Source organism: Panthera leo, chromosome A1 (genome assembly GCF_018350215.1).
Source record: "Panthera leo isolate Ple1 chromosome A1, P.leo_Ple1_pat1.1, whole genome shotgun sequence".
NCBI classification, from domain to species: Eukaryota; Metazoa; Chordata; class Mammalia; order Carnivora; family Felidae; genus Panthera; species Panthera leo.
The window spans coordinates 83,192,905-83,209,759 of record NC_056679.1 but is presented as its reverse complement, the minus strand read 5'-3'; the positions used below and the strand labels follow the sequence as shown (position 1 = coordinate 83,209,759).

The following is a 16,855-nucleotide window of genomic DNA, read 5'->3' as shown; positions in this document are numbered from 1 at the left end:
CCAGATGAAATGATCTCTCAAAGACTGGGGACGTTTGAAACACGCTGAAAAATATTAGCAGGGACTCACACATCTGTATGCCAATGTTCACAGCACCTTTATATACAATAGCCAAAAGGAGGACGAAACCAAATGCTCACTGTGGTATATATAAAATGTTGCTCTTCTTAGATTCTCACAATATTTTTATTTAAATCTGACTACAAACATCATTACTTTATGAATTCAATCAACTTCATCTATATAGAAGAATTACATCACTAGTGGCAAGCAGAAACAATATCAACCAAATAATTTGATCAGTGAAATTTTCCATATGATCCAAAACATTCTTATGTACTACTACTAGTGTGACATAAGGATTCCTTTTCAGGACAATCATTAAGAGATCGACTTACCAAACTTGCCTTTAGCAAGTTGCTCTGAAGATCTCGAATTTGGGCCGCTTGATGTTTGATGGTTGCTTCTTGCCTGGCATTTTTAACCTTTAGCCTAAAATGTAGATCTTAAGATAATTATTCTCACACATAATTTTAAAACTGTATCGTGTTATTTCTGAACAAGTGAGGGTATTACAGAAATTCTTAAAATTGTATCAAGAGGATGATTTGGCAATTGTGCCAATTTTTTCGTTGTGTTTTGTGGTAATGGTGCAAAATTGAGAGATAAGAGGCCAAAATTTTGCATTTAAAAATAGCTCAAAGCTGGAATTTGTATCCAGGTTAACAATGATATACTCGCATAACTAATACATTTCTCATAGTACACTCCTTATCTGCTTTATAAATAAACAAGTTATTTTCTGTGAGGTTTAAATTATACTTTAGCATATGATCTTTAATCTTCTCAGCGTATCTTACGGCCTCTGCATGTCGTTCCTGTGCTTCTTGTAACTAAAATAAAGAAAAAATAATACTTTTAAATACTGTCAATCTAGTTGAACACCATCACCTGTTTCTGTAACTAAATGTTTTTTTTTTTTTTGTTGTTGTTGTTATTTTGTACTTGAAAGAGAGACAGAGAGGGAGAGAGCACACACAAGTGGGAAGGGAGTCAGAGGGAGAGACAGAGAAAAAGGGAAGCAGGCTGCAAGCTCAGGGTGAAGCCTGATGTGGGGCTCGGTCTCATGACCAGTCTCATGATGTGGGGTTTGGGATCATGACCTGAGTGGAAATTAAGAGTCAGGACGCTCAACCAACTAAGCCGCCTAAGCGCCCCTGTAACTAAAATCTTATTGGACCCAGCCACACTCTCCTCTACATGCTGAATGATGGCTACTTTTAGGTCATAACAAAAGAGTTCAGCTTCTACAACAGAGACTATGGCCTACAAAGCCGAAAACATTTCAATACTGGTACAGAATAGTTTACCAATCTTACTCTCCTACAAAAACATAACGTTGTTAATGTTTTTAAATTATATATGATCAGATAAAAATACAAATGTATCTACTGGTCAAATGGAGGAAATATAGGAAATTACCTTATGGTAAACATTTCTGTTTTCATATTCCAAGCACCACATCAACTATGATTTTACATATTCACATAGGTGAATGACAATTGCTGTTCTCGTGATTATGAAACTGAACATGCTGTTTTCAGTGACAACGAGATATTTCATGGAAGAGTTTGACAAGCAGTATCCTAGTAGGAGCCAGAAAGCCTGGGTCTGAATTCCCAATTCTGCTGGTTATGAGCTGTATGACCTTAAGCACACTACCTAAAACTTCCGTGTCTCAGTCTCTAAATCTGTAAAATGAAAGTAATAACAGCACCTACTGGGGTACCTGAGTGGCTCAGTCGGTTCAGCGTGTTGCTCTTGATTTCTGCTCAGGACATGATCTCAGAGTCACGTGATTGAGCCCCACATCCAGCTCTGCGTGGATAGTGAGGAGCCTGCTTGGCATTCTCTCTCTCTCTCCCTCTCTCTCTCTCTCTCCCTACCTGCTCTTCCCACAATCTCTCTCTGTCTCTCTCTCTGTCTCTCTCTCTCTCAAAATAAAGAATCTTATAAAAGGGATCTGAAAAATAAATAATAATAGGATCTACCTCACTGGGATCTTGGGAATATAAAATTAGGAAATAATACGTGAACAACTTAGAAGGGTACATGGCACATAGTCAGCTCTAAGTGTATGCATTTAGCATGATTACTGTTGCTGTATTTTGCGTTCCAATACAATGAGATAGTTAAGGCAGGTGGCATGCCAATACAAGTGGTCCCCTATACAAATTATACTGAAGTCATTCTTCATACCACCGCAAGTGGCAGCAAATGGGGAGCATGAGGCCCAGAATCTCTCCTCAGTACTTCACACAACTTTTGCCAATGCCACTAGCAAACAGTACTTTTTTTTTCCTCTTATAATACTTTCAACTAACATCCTCTCTATACTACTCAGTGGACAATACTCACGGACTACGGTACAAATTGCACCTCTTACATTGAGTAATAGATGCTTTACATGACCATCAGAGGCAAGGGAAAGCCACTGACATGGAAATAATGGAGTCTTGCTAAACCAAATTTCCTCAATCATTTCATGCCCACACTGTTTACATTAGGCTGCTTTAGCAGGTACTCTGATGAGGAGATTAAGGCTTTGTGGTAACAACATATCAGAAAAGCTGGCCCCAGAGCTTTGCAGTTGGTAAAGTGCTACACATCTGTAAATCACAGCACCAGCTGCATAAGGAAGAAAGATTTCAATTTCTCCTTTTCTATTAACCATTTGCTTAACTTTTGAAGCTTTGTCCATCTATCACACTGCTTCTCCCCTTGCAGTGGACTCGAACATTCTTTAATGTATCGTCTCATCCACAGATTCAAGTTTTCTTCACTTATTTCCTTCTTTTACACTAAAATCTAACTTTCACTCCAGTCATTCCACTAAGACATTTTGAGGGTCATCAAGAACCTCTTTTTTTTTTTTTTAATTTTATTAAGGTCTCTATCCTGCCTGCTTCACTTTTCAGCAGCAGCTGAGAAAAATGACCATGCCCTCCCTCTGCTCTTTTTACCACACCTTATTTCTGAAGGACGGCAACCCCTGACATTAAGTCCTTGCCCCCTGCTATCTGTGTTTTGAATTGCTCTTAAGGCTTCAAAACCAGATTCTCTAATTCACATTTCCAGCTTTGGCCCCTTTACCTAGGCCATGTGTACTTTTCGCTCTTCCGTCTAGGTGCTCATAGACAACATCCTCAACCGCGCACTCAAAAATCATTACTTGACATGGAGTACCTTTGTAGACAGCTAATCGTGTACATTTTATTTGGACTCTTTTCGGTGTTACTTTGAGTGTGTTTTTCTTATTTAGTCTTTGGGAGCACCCTTACCCTTAGGATGCTGACCAGCATACTTTGACTCGCTTTTCTTTATAACATGACATTTATCACAAGGGCTGGATGATCACTGGTTTGTCTTTGTTTCCTTTTGAGTAATTTCTTAGTCCATAGAGATTTCAACCTACGGAAGTCTTCTGAAGTTCCTTTCAGACCCATACTTGACTATATTGTTAGGAAGGTTAAGTTGGCTAGAGCTACCTCTTCTTCCCAATCCAGATTCTTCACCTGAAAATTGTGTGCATCAAATGTCTTCACCCAGGTAGCCCCTGGTTTGGGGATTCAGGAGATAAGGACCTTCTAGAGAAGTCAGAGCTATGGACTGAGTTGGCTGAAAGCTATCTAAGTTTTTGTTTCACAGGGAACACTTTAAAGTGGCAGATAATTTCATGCCATAACCCTAATTCCTTTCTATAGGGATCTACAGAAAATCCCTCGTTATTCTTTAATAAGCTTCATCAGTTTCAGATATCCTTACAGATTTTAGTTTTTGAGACCTTAATGATTTCTTTAGGACACAGCAGGACAATGCCTAGCACTCTCATTCATAGAAGACTGATCAACCGAGTATCATGTTACTTGCATGAAAAGTTCCCTAATACAATGTGACTCATTAATAAGATGTCTAGAAAAGGAAGTAATTTTCAATGTCTCTTCAGCCACAAAAAGGACCAGTCAACAGAATGTTCTAGTTCCCCTGACAGGTATAGCTGCCTAATGAAACTTGCATGTATATTATATAGCTTTTGCGACTGACAGAAACGAGTTGGTCAGTGTATCTACCTCATTGCTCCCACTTAGGATTTACAATGAGAATCCTACAAAGGAGGGTGAGAGTGGGATGACATTAACTGTTCTGCTTGGAAAACAGTTGGGGTTTCACTACATATCAATAAATGAGAATCCTGAATGGCACATTAGTCTTTTCTGAGATTGAATTCTGAAATCTCTGAAAGTCTGATTAACTCACGTGAATGGAAAAAAAAAATGAGTCTGAACCTGCAATGGTAGGAGCACTATGTTACTAGGTAAGGCTCTGACAGAGAAGCCATTTCTCCTTTTTCACTGGCATTTCTTTTCCTTTACAAAATCCAACAAGGAGAAAAGTCCATTCCTATGAGAAGGACGTTTGCATAATGATCTGCCGGTCATTGTTAATGAAGAGAATAAATTGCAAACTTGTAATTACAAATTACAACAAATCATCATTAAAATAACCCGTTCTCAAACTCTCACTGAAGGGATGAGATTACAAGAGAAGGTCAGAATTCAAGATCAAATGATCACTCAAAGATTGGGGACGTTTGAAACACGCTGAAAAATAGTAGCAGGGACTCTCACACATTTGTATGCCAACGTTCACAGCAGCATTATTAACAGTAGCCAAAGGTGGACTAAAACAAATGCTCAATGTGGTATATATAAAATGTTGCTTTTTTTAGATTCTCACAATGTTTTCTATGAAAATCTCACTGTAAACATCATTACTTTATGAGTTCAATCAACTTCTCTATATAGAAGAATTACATCACTAGTAGCAAGTAGGAACAATATCAACCAAACCTTTGCAGCAGTGAGATTTTCCATGGGATCCAAAACATTCTTATGTACTACTCCTAGTGAAATACGGATTCCTTTTCAGTAGGACAGACATTAAGAGATCGACTTACCAAACTTGTCTTTATCACGTTGCTCTCAAGATCTTGAATCTGGGCCGCTTGATGCTTGATGGTTGCTTCTTGTGTGGCATTTTTAACCTGTAGCCTAAAATGCAGATCTTAAGATAATTATTCTCACACATAAATTTAAAACAACATCACATACTTTCTGAACAAATGAGGGTATTACAGAAATCCTTAAAATTTTGTCAAGAGGAAGAATTCGGAATTGTGCCATTTTTCTCATTGTGTTTTGTGGATAAGGTGCAAAATTGAGAGATAATATGCCACAATTCTGCATTTAAAAATAGCTCAAAGCTGGAATTTGTATCCAGCTTAACAATGATATACTGGCATAACTAATACATTTCCCATACTACACTGTTTATCTGCTTTATAAATAAACAAGTTATTTTCTGTGAGGTTTAAATTATACTTTTGCACATGATCTTTCATCTCCTCAGCATATCTTATGGCCTCTCCATGTCGTTCCTGTTCTTCTTGCAACTAAAATAGAGAAAAAATAATTTTAACCACTGAAAATCTAGTAGAACACCATCATCTGTTTCTTTAACTAATTTTTTTTTTGACTTGAGAGATAGACAGAGAGAGAGAGCATGCAGAAGTGGGGAAGAGAGACAGAGGGAGAGACAGAGAAAATGGTAAGCAGGCTGCTAACTCAGGGCGAAGCCTGATGTGGGGCTCGGTCTCATGACTGGTCTCATGATGTGGGATTTGGGATCATGACCTGAGTGGAAATTAAGGGTCAGGACCTCAGCCAACTAACCCACCCTAGCGCCACTGTAAGTAAAATATTTTTGGAGCCAGCCACCCTCTCCTCTACATGCTGACTGATGGCTACTTTGAGGTCATAACAAAAGAGTTCAGCTTCTACAACAGAGACTATGGCCTACAAAGATGAAATGTTTCAATACTCTTACAGAATAGTTTACCAACCTTACTCTCCTACAAAAACATAACATTGTTAATGTTTTTAAATTATATATGATCACATAAATGTACAAATGTATCTATTGGTCAAATGGAGGAAATATAGGAATTTACCTTATGGTAAACACTTCTATTTTCATATTCCAAGCACCACATCAACTATGATTTTACATATTCACATAGGTGAATTACGTTCCTATTCTCGTGATTATGAAACTGAACACGCTGTTTTCAGTGACAACAAGATATTTCATGGAAGAATTTGAGAAGCAATATCCTAGTAGGGGCCAGAATGCCTGGGTCTGATTTCCCAGTTCTGCTCATTATGAGCTGTATGACCTTGAGCACACTACCTAAAACTTCCATGTCTCAATCTCTGCATCTGTAAAATGAAGGTAATAATAGCACCTACTGGGGCACCTGAGTGGCTCAGTCGGTTCAGTGTCTGGCTCTTGATTTCAGCTCAGGACATGATCTCAGGGTCATGTAATTGACCCCCACATCGAGCTCTGCATGGACAGTGAGGAGCCTGCTTGGGATTTTCTCTCTCTCTCTCTCTCTCTCTCTCTCTCTCCTCCCCCTTCCTCTCTCTCCCTACATGCCCTTCCCCAAAATCTCTCTGTCTCTCTGTCTCTCTCTCTCTCAAAACAAAGGACTTTAAAAAAGTGATCTCAAAATAAATAATAATAGTATCTACCCCACTGGGATGTTGGGAAGATTACATTAGGAAATAATAGATGAACAACTTAGAAGGGTACGTGGCACATAGTCAGCTCTAAGTGTCTGCATGTAGCATGATTACTGTTGCTGTAGTTTGTGTTCCAATACAATGTGATAGTTTAGGCAGGTGGCCTGCCAAAACAAGTTTTCCCCTATACAAATTATACTGAAGTTATTCTTCATTCCACCACAAGTGGTAGCAAATGGGGAGCATGAGGCCCAGAATATCTCCTCAGTACTTCAAAAAACTTTGCCAATGCCACTAGCCAACAGTACTTTTTTCCACTTATAATCATTTTAACTTCATTCCTCTCTATACCACTGAGTGGACAATGCTCACAGACTACGGTACAAATAGCACCTCCTTGACTGAGTAGTAGATCCTTTACATGACCATCAGAGGCAAGGGAAAGCCACTGACATGGAAATAAACGAGTCTTGAGAAACTGAAGTTCCTCAATCATTTCATGTCCATACTCTTTACGTTAGGCTGCTTTAGCACGTACTCTGATGAAGAGATTAAGGGTTTGTGGTAAAAGCATATCAGAAAAGCTGTCCCCAGATATTTGCATTGGTAAAGTGATACAAATCTATAAATCACAGTTCTGGCTGTGTAAGAAAGAAAGACAAATTTAGCATGCTTTTTCATAGTGAGAGGGGAAAAAAAAAAACTAAACATTTGATTGAACATTTCTCCTCTATTTGATTAAGTGCTTTCATTAATAGTTTTACTTATATAAGTGTGTGTGTGTGTGTGTGTGTGTGTGTGTGTGTGTGTATAGAGATATACACACATTTTTTAACGTTTATTTTTTGATACAGAGCACGAGTCTGAGTGGCGCAGAACGTGAGGGACACAACGGATCCAATGCAGGCTCTGCTGACAGCAGAAAGCCCGATGCAGGGCTCCATCTCAAGAACATGGAGATCATGACCTGAGCCAAAGGCAGACTCTGATCTGACTGGAGCCAGCCAGGCACCCCTCAATCTAGTATTTCATTTCTTAGCATACATTTAGAATAAAAGCTTTGCTATACCAATGTTTCCAAGAAGAATTTATTGATACGGTATAAAGTACTTAATTTTATCGGAAAAACTGTTAAGTTAAAGTATTTTCAATTTATACAAGGATAAGTACCACACGTATCAAATATTACTATCCCTTAAATTTATACTTAGGAAGACGAAATTACCTGTCATGAAAAAAATAAAAACAATGTCAAATAAAGGATTAAATTGTTCTGCACAGGCTAGATGACAAGTGTCAAGAGAGTTAAAGCTAATGGGAGTTAGAACAGTCAGAGAAAGTTCATTGGAAAGGAGACTGTGAGCCAAGTCTGAATAACATAGGTTTACTCAAGAGGAACAGAAACTAAAAAGACAGTAAGGACAGCATGAGTAACGGCTGAAAGATGGTAAAATCAACCCAATTAACTCAGAGGATAAAATCTGATGGCAGAGACATTAAAAACGGATGTCCACACAAGAACTACATAAATGTTCATAAGCAGCAGTATTAATAGGCAAGAAGTGGACACAACCCAAAGGTCCATCAACTGATGAATGAACAAGGGCCTTAACCCACAATGGAGTACTGTTGACAATAAAAAGAAATGAAGCACTGATATAAGCTGTAACCAACACAGATGAACCCAGAAAACATTAAGTAAAGGTAGCTAGTCCCAAAGGACCACACGTTGTGTGACTCCATTTATATGAAATATTCACAAGAGGCAACTCCATTGAGAGACCAAGTAGTAGACTGGTGGTTGCCTGAGGCTGGGGGCAACGGGTAAGGGTTTCCCTTCAGGGTGAGGAAAACATTCTACTTGATGGCAGTGATGGTTGCACGAGTGTACACAGAGACAGTGAACTGTGCGTGGCAAATGGGTGACTTTTATGGTATGTGTATTGTACCTCAAAATAGCTTTAAAAAAAACCCAATGGCAGAACACAGAGAATGTTCTTAATTCTCGCTTTTGGGCGCCCATACTACACATGATCTGAATATTTCCGTGCTTTGACAATATGTCTAAAAGGCAAAGAAAATGAAGGAAATGCCGAAGTTCAAGTGGTTTGTTAAGTGATCTTTCTGTACGAGTCATCCTGAAATCAATATGCATTCTTCTCATAAGTGAAGAGGAGAACTAAGACAATTATCTGAAACATTCCCTTAAACATTATCTTCTGATTTGATCCAGCTTGCCTCATCATGGTAATAGAGATATCATTAAAAAACATTGTTTAGTAGGGGACAAAAGTCTCTTGGGGCACCTGGGTGGCTACGTCAGTTAAGTGTCCAATTCTTGCTTTCAGCTCAGGTCATGATCTCATGGTTCATGAGACTGAGCCTCACACTGGCTCTACACTGACAGCATGGAGACTGCTTGGGATTCTCTCTCTCTCCTCTCTCTGCCCCTCCCCTGTTAACACGCACGCACACACTCTCTCTCACTCTTTTTCTCTCAAAATAAATAAATAAAATGTAAAAAAAAAATTAAATTAAAGAAAACGAAAAAAGTCTCTCAATTTCTGTGAGGAAGGATACAAAAGCCTCAACTTTCCTAAGAGTAAGTATTATAAGAAAACAATGTATAACACAAATAGGAGAAGGAAAGGCAGAAGTTTACAAAATAAATGCATTGTAAAGATACTAAAATCATAATAAATTAATTATAATGAAAATACCAAAGAAAGCGGTCCATGGAAATTGGTATCCTAAAACACTTTATATTATTTAACCAGCTATAAGTTAGCTGTTGACAGGTTACATTTACTACATACCTGACTTCTGATTTGAGCTAATTTCTTCTTGAGATCCCGTGTTTCACCTTCCAGACGAAGATATGACGTAACCTCTGGGGAAGCCTCTGACATAGACTGTTTCTTCAGAGTATCAGCCAGTTCTTGTTGAAGTTGTCTCGCAACTACCTAATAAGACATTTCTGTTACTGATTTTCTAAATCATCTTATTATTAAATTATGTTAATAATAGACAACTCTCACATACGTACATTGAGAAATATCAACACACACATCAATTCACCGTCTTTTTGTAACACATACACATTCCTGTTCACTGAATTCAGTTAAAGACACAAAAGGTGTTATCTCCCTGCCTAGTTCTGATTTTTTATGGTGTCTCTTTCCAGTCTTAGCACGACAATTTCATCCTGCAACATGTGGTTTTTATGCAACCGATCTTGTGTTTTCTCATGATTATCAGAAAGCTAAGTAAAACCAAGCACATTTTCAGATAGCACTCAATAAAATGGCAGTATCATGATTTTCTTTGAAATGAAAGTATAATCTGTGTTTAAACAATGAAAAGGTTGCAGGGGGTGCCAGTGTGGTTCAGTTGGTTGAGTGTCTGACTCTTGATTTTGGCTCAGGGAATTATCTCACATTCTGTGGGTTCAAGCCCCGCATCAGGCTCTGTGCTGACAGTCAGGATCCTGCTCAGGATTCCCGCTCTCCCTCTCCCTGCCCCTCCCCTTCTTGCATTCTCTCTCTCTCTCTCTATCTCTCTCTAATGAATAAAGAAACATGAAAAGAAAGAAAGAAAGAAAGAAAGAAAGAAAGAAAGAAAGAAAGAAGGAAGGAAGGAAGGAAGGAAGGAAGGAAGGAAGATTACAGTAAGTGAATATCCAACTGGAAAAAAATAAAGTTGGCTCCAAATCTCAAATTTTAGACAAGCATAAGTTCCCAAAAGTTCAGAACTTTAACTGAAGATAATGAAGGCATGAAAGTAAAAAAGAATTTGTGAGAAAACTGTTCAGAATCTCAGAATTGGAAAGGCCTTTCTCTGATTTACAACAAACCAGAAGGCCTAAAATAAAAGATCAATAAATCTGACTATACTTAAAAATTGAGTTTACAGTAGGTATCGAACACAGCGACCCCACAGTACAATCCTTAGCTCTGCATATACTCGGACAGATTAAATTTCCTAAAATTCTTCTTTCCTGAGAATATTTCATAGATATGTACTTTGCTACCATTTCTATAGTCAGTTATAAGAATTAGATCTATTGATAACTGAAAAATCTAGGCACTATACTGTAATAGAAACACTTCTACATTCATCAATGAACTCATTTGGTTATCACAATTCTAGAATGGAGAGATTAAAACGGTGAGCTGCAGGACTCTCCCCAGGTCTTCTCACTCCACAACTAGTGCTCTTGCACCAACCACTGCCACTTCTCTAGTGTAAATACACAAGTACAAAAGAAGTCTTGTATTTCAAAATACTCATAGGAAATAAGGTGAAATTTATACATCTCTTAGAAAACCATGAGATTGTTTACTGCTGCAATAACTTGCATTTCCTCTTCATGTTGAAAACAGTAATAAATATAAAAGAGGGGAAATACACTCAGCTATTTTATTAGGAATAAAATACCTATCAATAAATTATCATTAAGTATATACCACAGCATACCATTGTTATCAAAAGTTCCTTGTAATGAAATAGGATGCTACTTGAAGCAAAACTGTTACTTTTCTCAAAAGTAGGAGACTTGATACCGAAAATATGATCAGTGAACTGGCTACACTCGTCCTCCTGTCCATTAGTGGAAGTGTTCAACTAACCTATTAATATATCAAGGCAGTGAAGTAACTGTTCAAAACGAAAACACATGTTGCTAGTAGCAATAGTATTGAGATTAGGGAAAGCTCATCAATTCCTACAGAAAGTAATAAAAGCCTCTCCTTTGGACAAGGACATTATGAATGTCACTAGTTGTTGCAGACAAATGCATTTAATCAAGAATATTATTTTATCCAGTGAAGCAAAAATGCCACCGTCCCCCATGACCCTCCGCAAAATATATGTGCTTTTAAAATCCTCTATAGTTTCCATGATGAACAGAGTTCAGTTTCATATATACATACATATATATACACATATTTATACATACACACACACACACACACACACACACACACATATATATATATACGCACACACACACACACACGGAGAAAAAAGTAATAATAACTAAAAAATAGAATGTATACAAATACATACACACATGTACTTCAAAATAACTAAAGAAGATACCTTAGAATTAGTTTTCTTCTGAGCCATTTCTAGCTCCTTTTGCTTGCAAAAGTGATTGTTTAGACTTCCATCTTGTAAGACTCTGGCCTTCTGTTCTGGAGAAAGTTGCCACTGAGTGTCACTGCGCTCTTCTACAACCTGGAGACACATTTCATTATGATTCTGGTCTCATACCGTTAAAAAAAGAAGGTCAAAAGCTGAAGAGAACTTTAAAAAAATGTTCAAAAGAACATAATCCCATGTTTTAATTTATTTTAAACCTAAATAATATATATTGAGTCAAAGGGATACTATAAAATATATATGTATAATATTACACTATGTAATATGGATGGAAATACAGTTTTTATCAAAAACTGATTTACCTGATTTTTTGTGGCCTTCAATTCCGTGTTTAGCATTCTAAGAGCGAGTTCAACTTGTTGTTTTGTTTCAACTTCTTTCTTATATTCGTCTTCTTTTCTTCTTAACTTTTCCCTAATATTTTCATATAAAATATCAGCATTTCTTCTTTCTTCTTCTTCTTCTTGTTTTAAGGTACATCTGCAATTACATGTGCTTCTTTTAAAATTTGTTTTGTTAGACATAAAAAGTTCATTTTATGATCTGGTTCCACATAAGTTGGCTTATTATCCAAATGAAAAATATCTATGTTTTCCAATTGTTTTCCTTGTAGGGCTCATGTTTTTAATTTGTCACTTCAATCTCTTCCAAACCATATATACAGTTGAAAAGAAGCCAGGAGAAAGCATTATGCAACTTCGTTAGTTTTAGTCAGTAATAACTCTGGTAGATGTTGTAGGAAAGGAAGTTTGAAATTATTCAGGAAAGTTAGAGTTGAAACTTACCCCCTTTCCCACAGGTATAATTATTCCTCCATAGGACAGATAATTCAGTTTCTCATTAAAAAGAGAAGTTGCTGATTATAAGTAAGTTTATCAATTCACTGGAAATAAAATTTCCACTTGACGAAACCTTACAGGTACCTCCAAAAATGATGCACAGTGAAAGAGAGCATCTGTGGATGTTGTTTACACAACATACACGTGCAGATTACTGTCATCTAAGACTACGCTGACGAGTCTAATATCTGTTGCCTATGCTTTTTGTTTCTTCTTCCACAACACTTGCAACTTACCTTGTTGATGATTACCTACTTTATGAATCACTTAAACATCCCTTCTAGAACAACACAGGATCCGTATTAATTAAGTAAACAATAAAGAGCAATATGACCTTTCAGCATACACTTTTGAATTAATTTTATCTACCTATGACAGAGATGTTGAAAAAACTTCTCAGTAACCACTTTCCGTATTACTTTTTTTAAATGTTTATTCATTTTTGAGAGAGAAAGGGAGAGCCCATGCAAACAAAGGGGGGGCAGAGAGAGAGAGAGGGAGGCAGAAAATCCGAAGTGGGCTCTGCACTGACAACACACAGCTCGATGTGGGGCTCGAACTCACGAACCCTGAGATCATGACCTGAGCCAAAGTCGGAAGCTTGACTGACTGAGCCACCCAGGCGCCCCCATTTTACTTTGTTTAAATTTTTTATCGAGAGAGAGATGATGCAAGTGAGTGAGGGCGGGGAGAGGGAAAGAGAGACAGAATCCCACGAGGGGCAGACAGAGAGGGAGAGACAGAGTGAGAGAAGAGGAGCTCACCCGAAGCGGGGCTCGTGCTCACCCAAAGCAGGGCTCGAGCCCACCCAAAGCAAGGCTCAAACTCACGAGATCATCACCTGAGCCGAAGCCAGAAGCTTAACCAGCTGAGCCACCTAGGCACCCCCACTTTACCTTTTAACCCCTGCATGTTAAGAAGCAAACGGAATCAATTTGGGTGAATTTTACTGTCTTGAGAAAAATGACCATTTTATACTCTGTTGGTAGGTACAGAGAGTAATATAAACTTTCTGAGAACAACTTAAAAATATGGATCAAAGACCTTTTTAAAAATTTTTATACTTTAACCAGATTACATTATATTGAAGAATTGACTCCAAGCAAGTAACCAGACATGTAGAAACAGATTATATAAAAGACATTCCTGACAGCATTAATTAAAATACAGAGAGATGAAAAACAAGCAGAATTCAATCTCTTAAATAATGATATTTCTTGGACTATGGTGGACTTTTATAGGGCCATTAAAATTGTGATTTGGAATATACATTAAAGTATTACAAGTATTCACTGTGAAGAACTTCCTGTGTTATTGCCAAGAATCGCACACCTCACAACACTAAACAAGTATTCTTTCCAGGAAAATCCCATAAGGTAAGTCAGCAATTACAAAACTGCCCGTACACATCTGTAGTATAAAAGGAAGGAGTTGAAATATTTCCTTAAAGCCAAGATGCTGTACCTCAAACTGCAGAATTCACGTTCCCATTCCACTTTTTGATGTTCTAACCGTGATATCATGTCTTTGGCTTCTCGTAGCTCGTTTTGTAGTGCACTAACCACTTTGTCCATTTCTGTCATTTTTCCCGTAAGAAGTTTACAGTGATTTTTGTTAAGTTTCCTTAATTTCTCATAAGAAACACATATATCTCGGATTTTCAAGAAGCCAGCATAATCTGCATCAGAGAAGAAACAGAAATAAAATAGATGAGTACTTTTTGCATATACAGGCCTGTGCATCTTCAATTCACTCATTCACAGATTGAATAAATATATACCTTCAATGGAAGATGTTATACTCAGCTCTACAGACACAATAGAGAAGACCCCTGGCTCTCGATTAGCTTAAAGTCTAGTGAAGGAGAAAGACAACTCAAATGGTAATTCTAAATTCAGATAGTTCCTATTAGAAGACAGAGTTCTGTGATCATAACTTGATCTAGATTGGGCCCAAGGAAGATAGATGTCCCTGAGGAAGAGATAAATATACTGAGGAATGAAGGATGAGCAGGAGACAATTAAGCAAAGGAGGAAGACAAGCACACTCGACAGTCTAGAGCATGTGCCGAAGTTCCACTGTAATCTGCTTCTGGCCAAGATGGGGTAACACGTACTGATTGATCTTCCTACCTGAAGCAAGCAAAAACAAAACAGACAAAATACAATTTTAACATGATTTTCAAGACACAGAACTTCAGACAATGAAGGACAATGATCCCTGAAAACAAAACACGTTAGCCTAACACGTATGCCCAAGCTCACTGCCTTGAGAGAATTTTCAGGCTACAACACAGGAGACATAAATTATTTAAGTAGATTTCACCAGACTCCTTGAGTCAAGGTGGCAAAACTGAGAGTCTGGTGAAGTCAAGGCAGATAGAGACGACAGGTCAGCATCCAAGAGAGGAGAAAGCAGGACACAGAAAGAACCCTGGGCATCTGCACAGGGTCCCCTTTGGCTATTCAGCAGAGTAACAACCAGTGCATACATGGAAGGAAGTCATCAAGGGAAAAAAATCTGAAAAGAGTAGAGGAAACACTGCCTGGTGCTCCCACAGCACGAGGGACGGTATCTATTCACATTAGCTAAGATAGAAAAACTCATAATTTGCCTTAGGCTGATCACCACTCTGGATTCATCCAATAATTCGTAAGAGCAAGACTAAAGGATCCAACTGTTTGTAAGTAACTTAACTATATCTCCAAACAAAGCATGAAAAGATAACTAGAGGCATGGAAGCTATTGTTTTAAAAACCAAATAGCACTTACAGAGATGTAAATTATGTTAGCCATGAACAATACGATGGGTAGGAATAAACACATATTAGACCTCACAAAACAAAAGACTGAAGTTTAACATAGGAAACCTGGGAGAAAACTTCAACTGGGAAATATACAATTGCCCAAAGAGGCAGGGAAAGGGACAGGAAAAAAAAATGGCCCAAATCTTCCTAAACCTCATGAAAACTATAATCCCACTGACCCAGGAAGGATATATCTAGGAAAGAAGAAATGGAAGTCAACTCTTGTGATTTGCCTAAACTCTATATGATGTGGTACAACATTACTGGAAGGGAGACTGTGATGCTGAAGCCATAGACTATAAACCCTAAACCAACCACTAAAGCAGCAAAACTGAAAAGTTCTAGCTAGGAAGCCTAGATAAATAAATGAATAAATGAATACATGAATAAATAAATAAATGGATAAAACTGAATCATAAAAATTACTCGATTAAAAGAAAGCAGAAAAAGAAGAGAACGGGAACAAGGAGCAGATAGGACAAATGCAAATCAAACAGCATGATGACATATTCAAATCAACTATCTCAAAAATCACAGTAAATGGCCCTTTGTAGCAACGTGGATGGAACTGGAGAGTGTGATGCTAAGTGAAATAAGCCATACAGAGAAAGACAGATACCATATGTTTTCAGTCTTATGTGGATCCTGAGAAACTTAACAGAAACCCATGGGGGAGGGGAAAGAAAAAAGAAAAAAAGAGGTTAGAGTGGGAGAGAGCCAAAGCATAAGAGACTCTTAAAAACTGAGAACAAACTGAGGGTTGATGGGGGGTGGGAGGGAGGGGAGGGTGGGTGATGGGTATTGAGGAGGGCACCTTTTGGGATGAGCACTGGGTGTTGTATGGAAACCAATTTGACAATAAATTTCATATATTGAAAAAAAAATCACAGTAAATGAAAACGGTCTAAAAGCCTCAACTAAAACGCAGACTGTCAGAATGGATAAAAAAGGAAGACTCAACTATATGCCACCTATACAAAATGCACTTTAAATGTCAAGACAGAAATTTGTTCGAAAGACAGAAATATGATATACCACACTAACACTTGACCAAAGAAGGCTGAGCTAGAGTGGCTATATGAATAGCAGACAAAACAGTTTCAAGCAAAAAAAATTATTACCAGCAATAAACAACAGGTCATTGTATAATCATAAAAGGGTCAATTAAGAGCAATCTTAAATGTTCATGTATCTGTTAATAGCTTCAAAGTACATGAAGCAAAAATTGATAGAACTGAAAAGAGAAATAGGCAAATTCACAATTATAGTCTGATATTTCAATAGGCTCAACATCAGCCAGGGCATAGTAGACTTGGCCGCCACTATTCTTCTCAAGGATCTATGGAACACTTACCAAAAAAGACTATGTTCTGGGTCAAAAATAAACCTTAAATTTTTTTTT

General features: G+C 37.7%; 1 protein-coding gene across 3 annotated transcripts in view; it reads right to left on the bottom strand.

The window, feature by feature from the left end:
- The window catches only part of LOC122215596 (ankyrin repeat domain-containing protein 26-like), a 140,040-nt gene that overhangs the window by 30,674 nt on the left and 92,511 nt on the right, over nt 1-16,855 (bottom strand). For 2 of the 3 annotated variants that reach the window (XM_042931063.1, XM_042931084.1), the window contains 8 exons: nt 14,111-14,324; nt 12,110-12,287; nt 11,745-11,906; nt 9,461-9,607; nt 5,442-5,512; nt 5,018-5,111; nt 823-893; nt 399-492 (listed from right to left, as the gene is read on the bottom strand). In XM_042931063.1, the coding sequence (XP_042786997.1) occupies nt 399-492; nt 823-893; nt 5,018-5,111; nt 5,442-5,512; nt 9,461-9,607; nt 11,745-11,906; nt 12,110-12,287; nt 14,111-14,324 (1,031 nt within the window). The remainder of the gene's footprint in view (nt 1-398; nt 493-822; nt 894-5,017; nt 5,112-5,441; nt 5,513-9,460; nt 9,608-11,744; nt 11,907-12,109; nt 12,288-14,110; nt 14,325-16,855) is intronic. The other variant, XM_042931074.1, reaches the window with a different exon arrangement.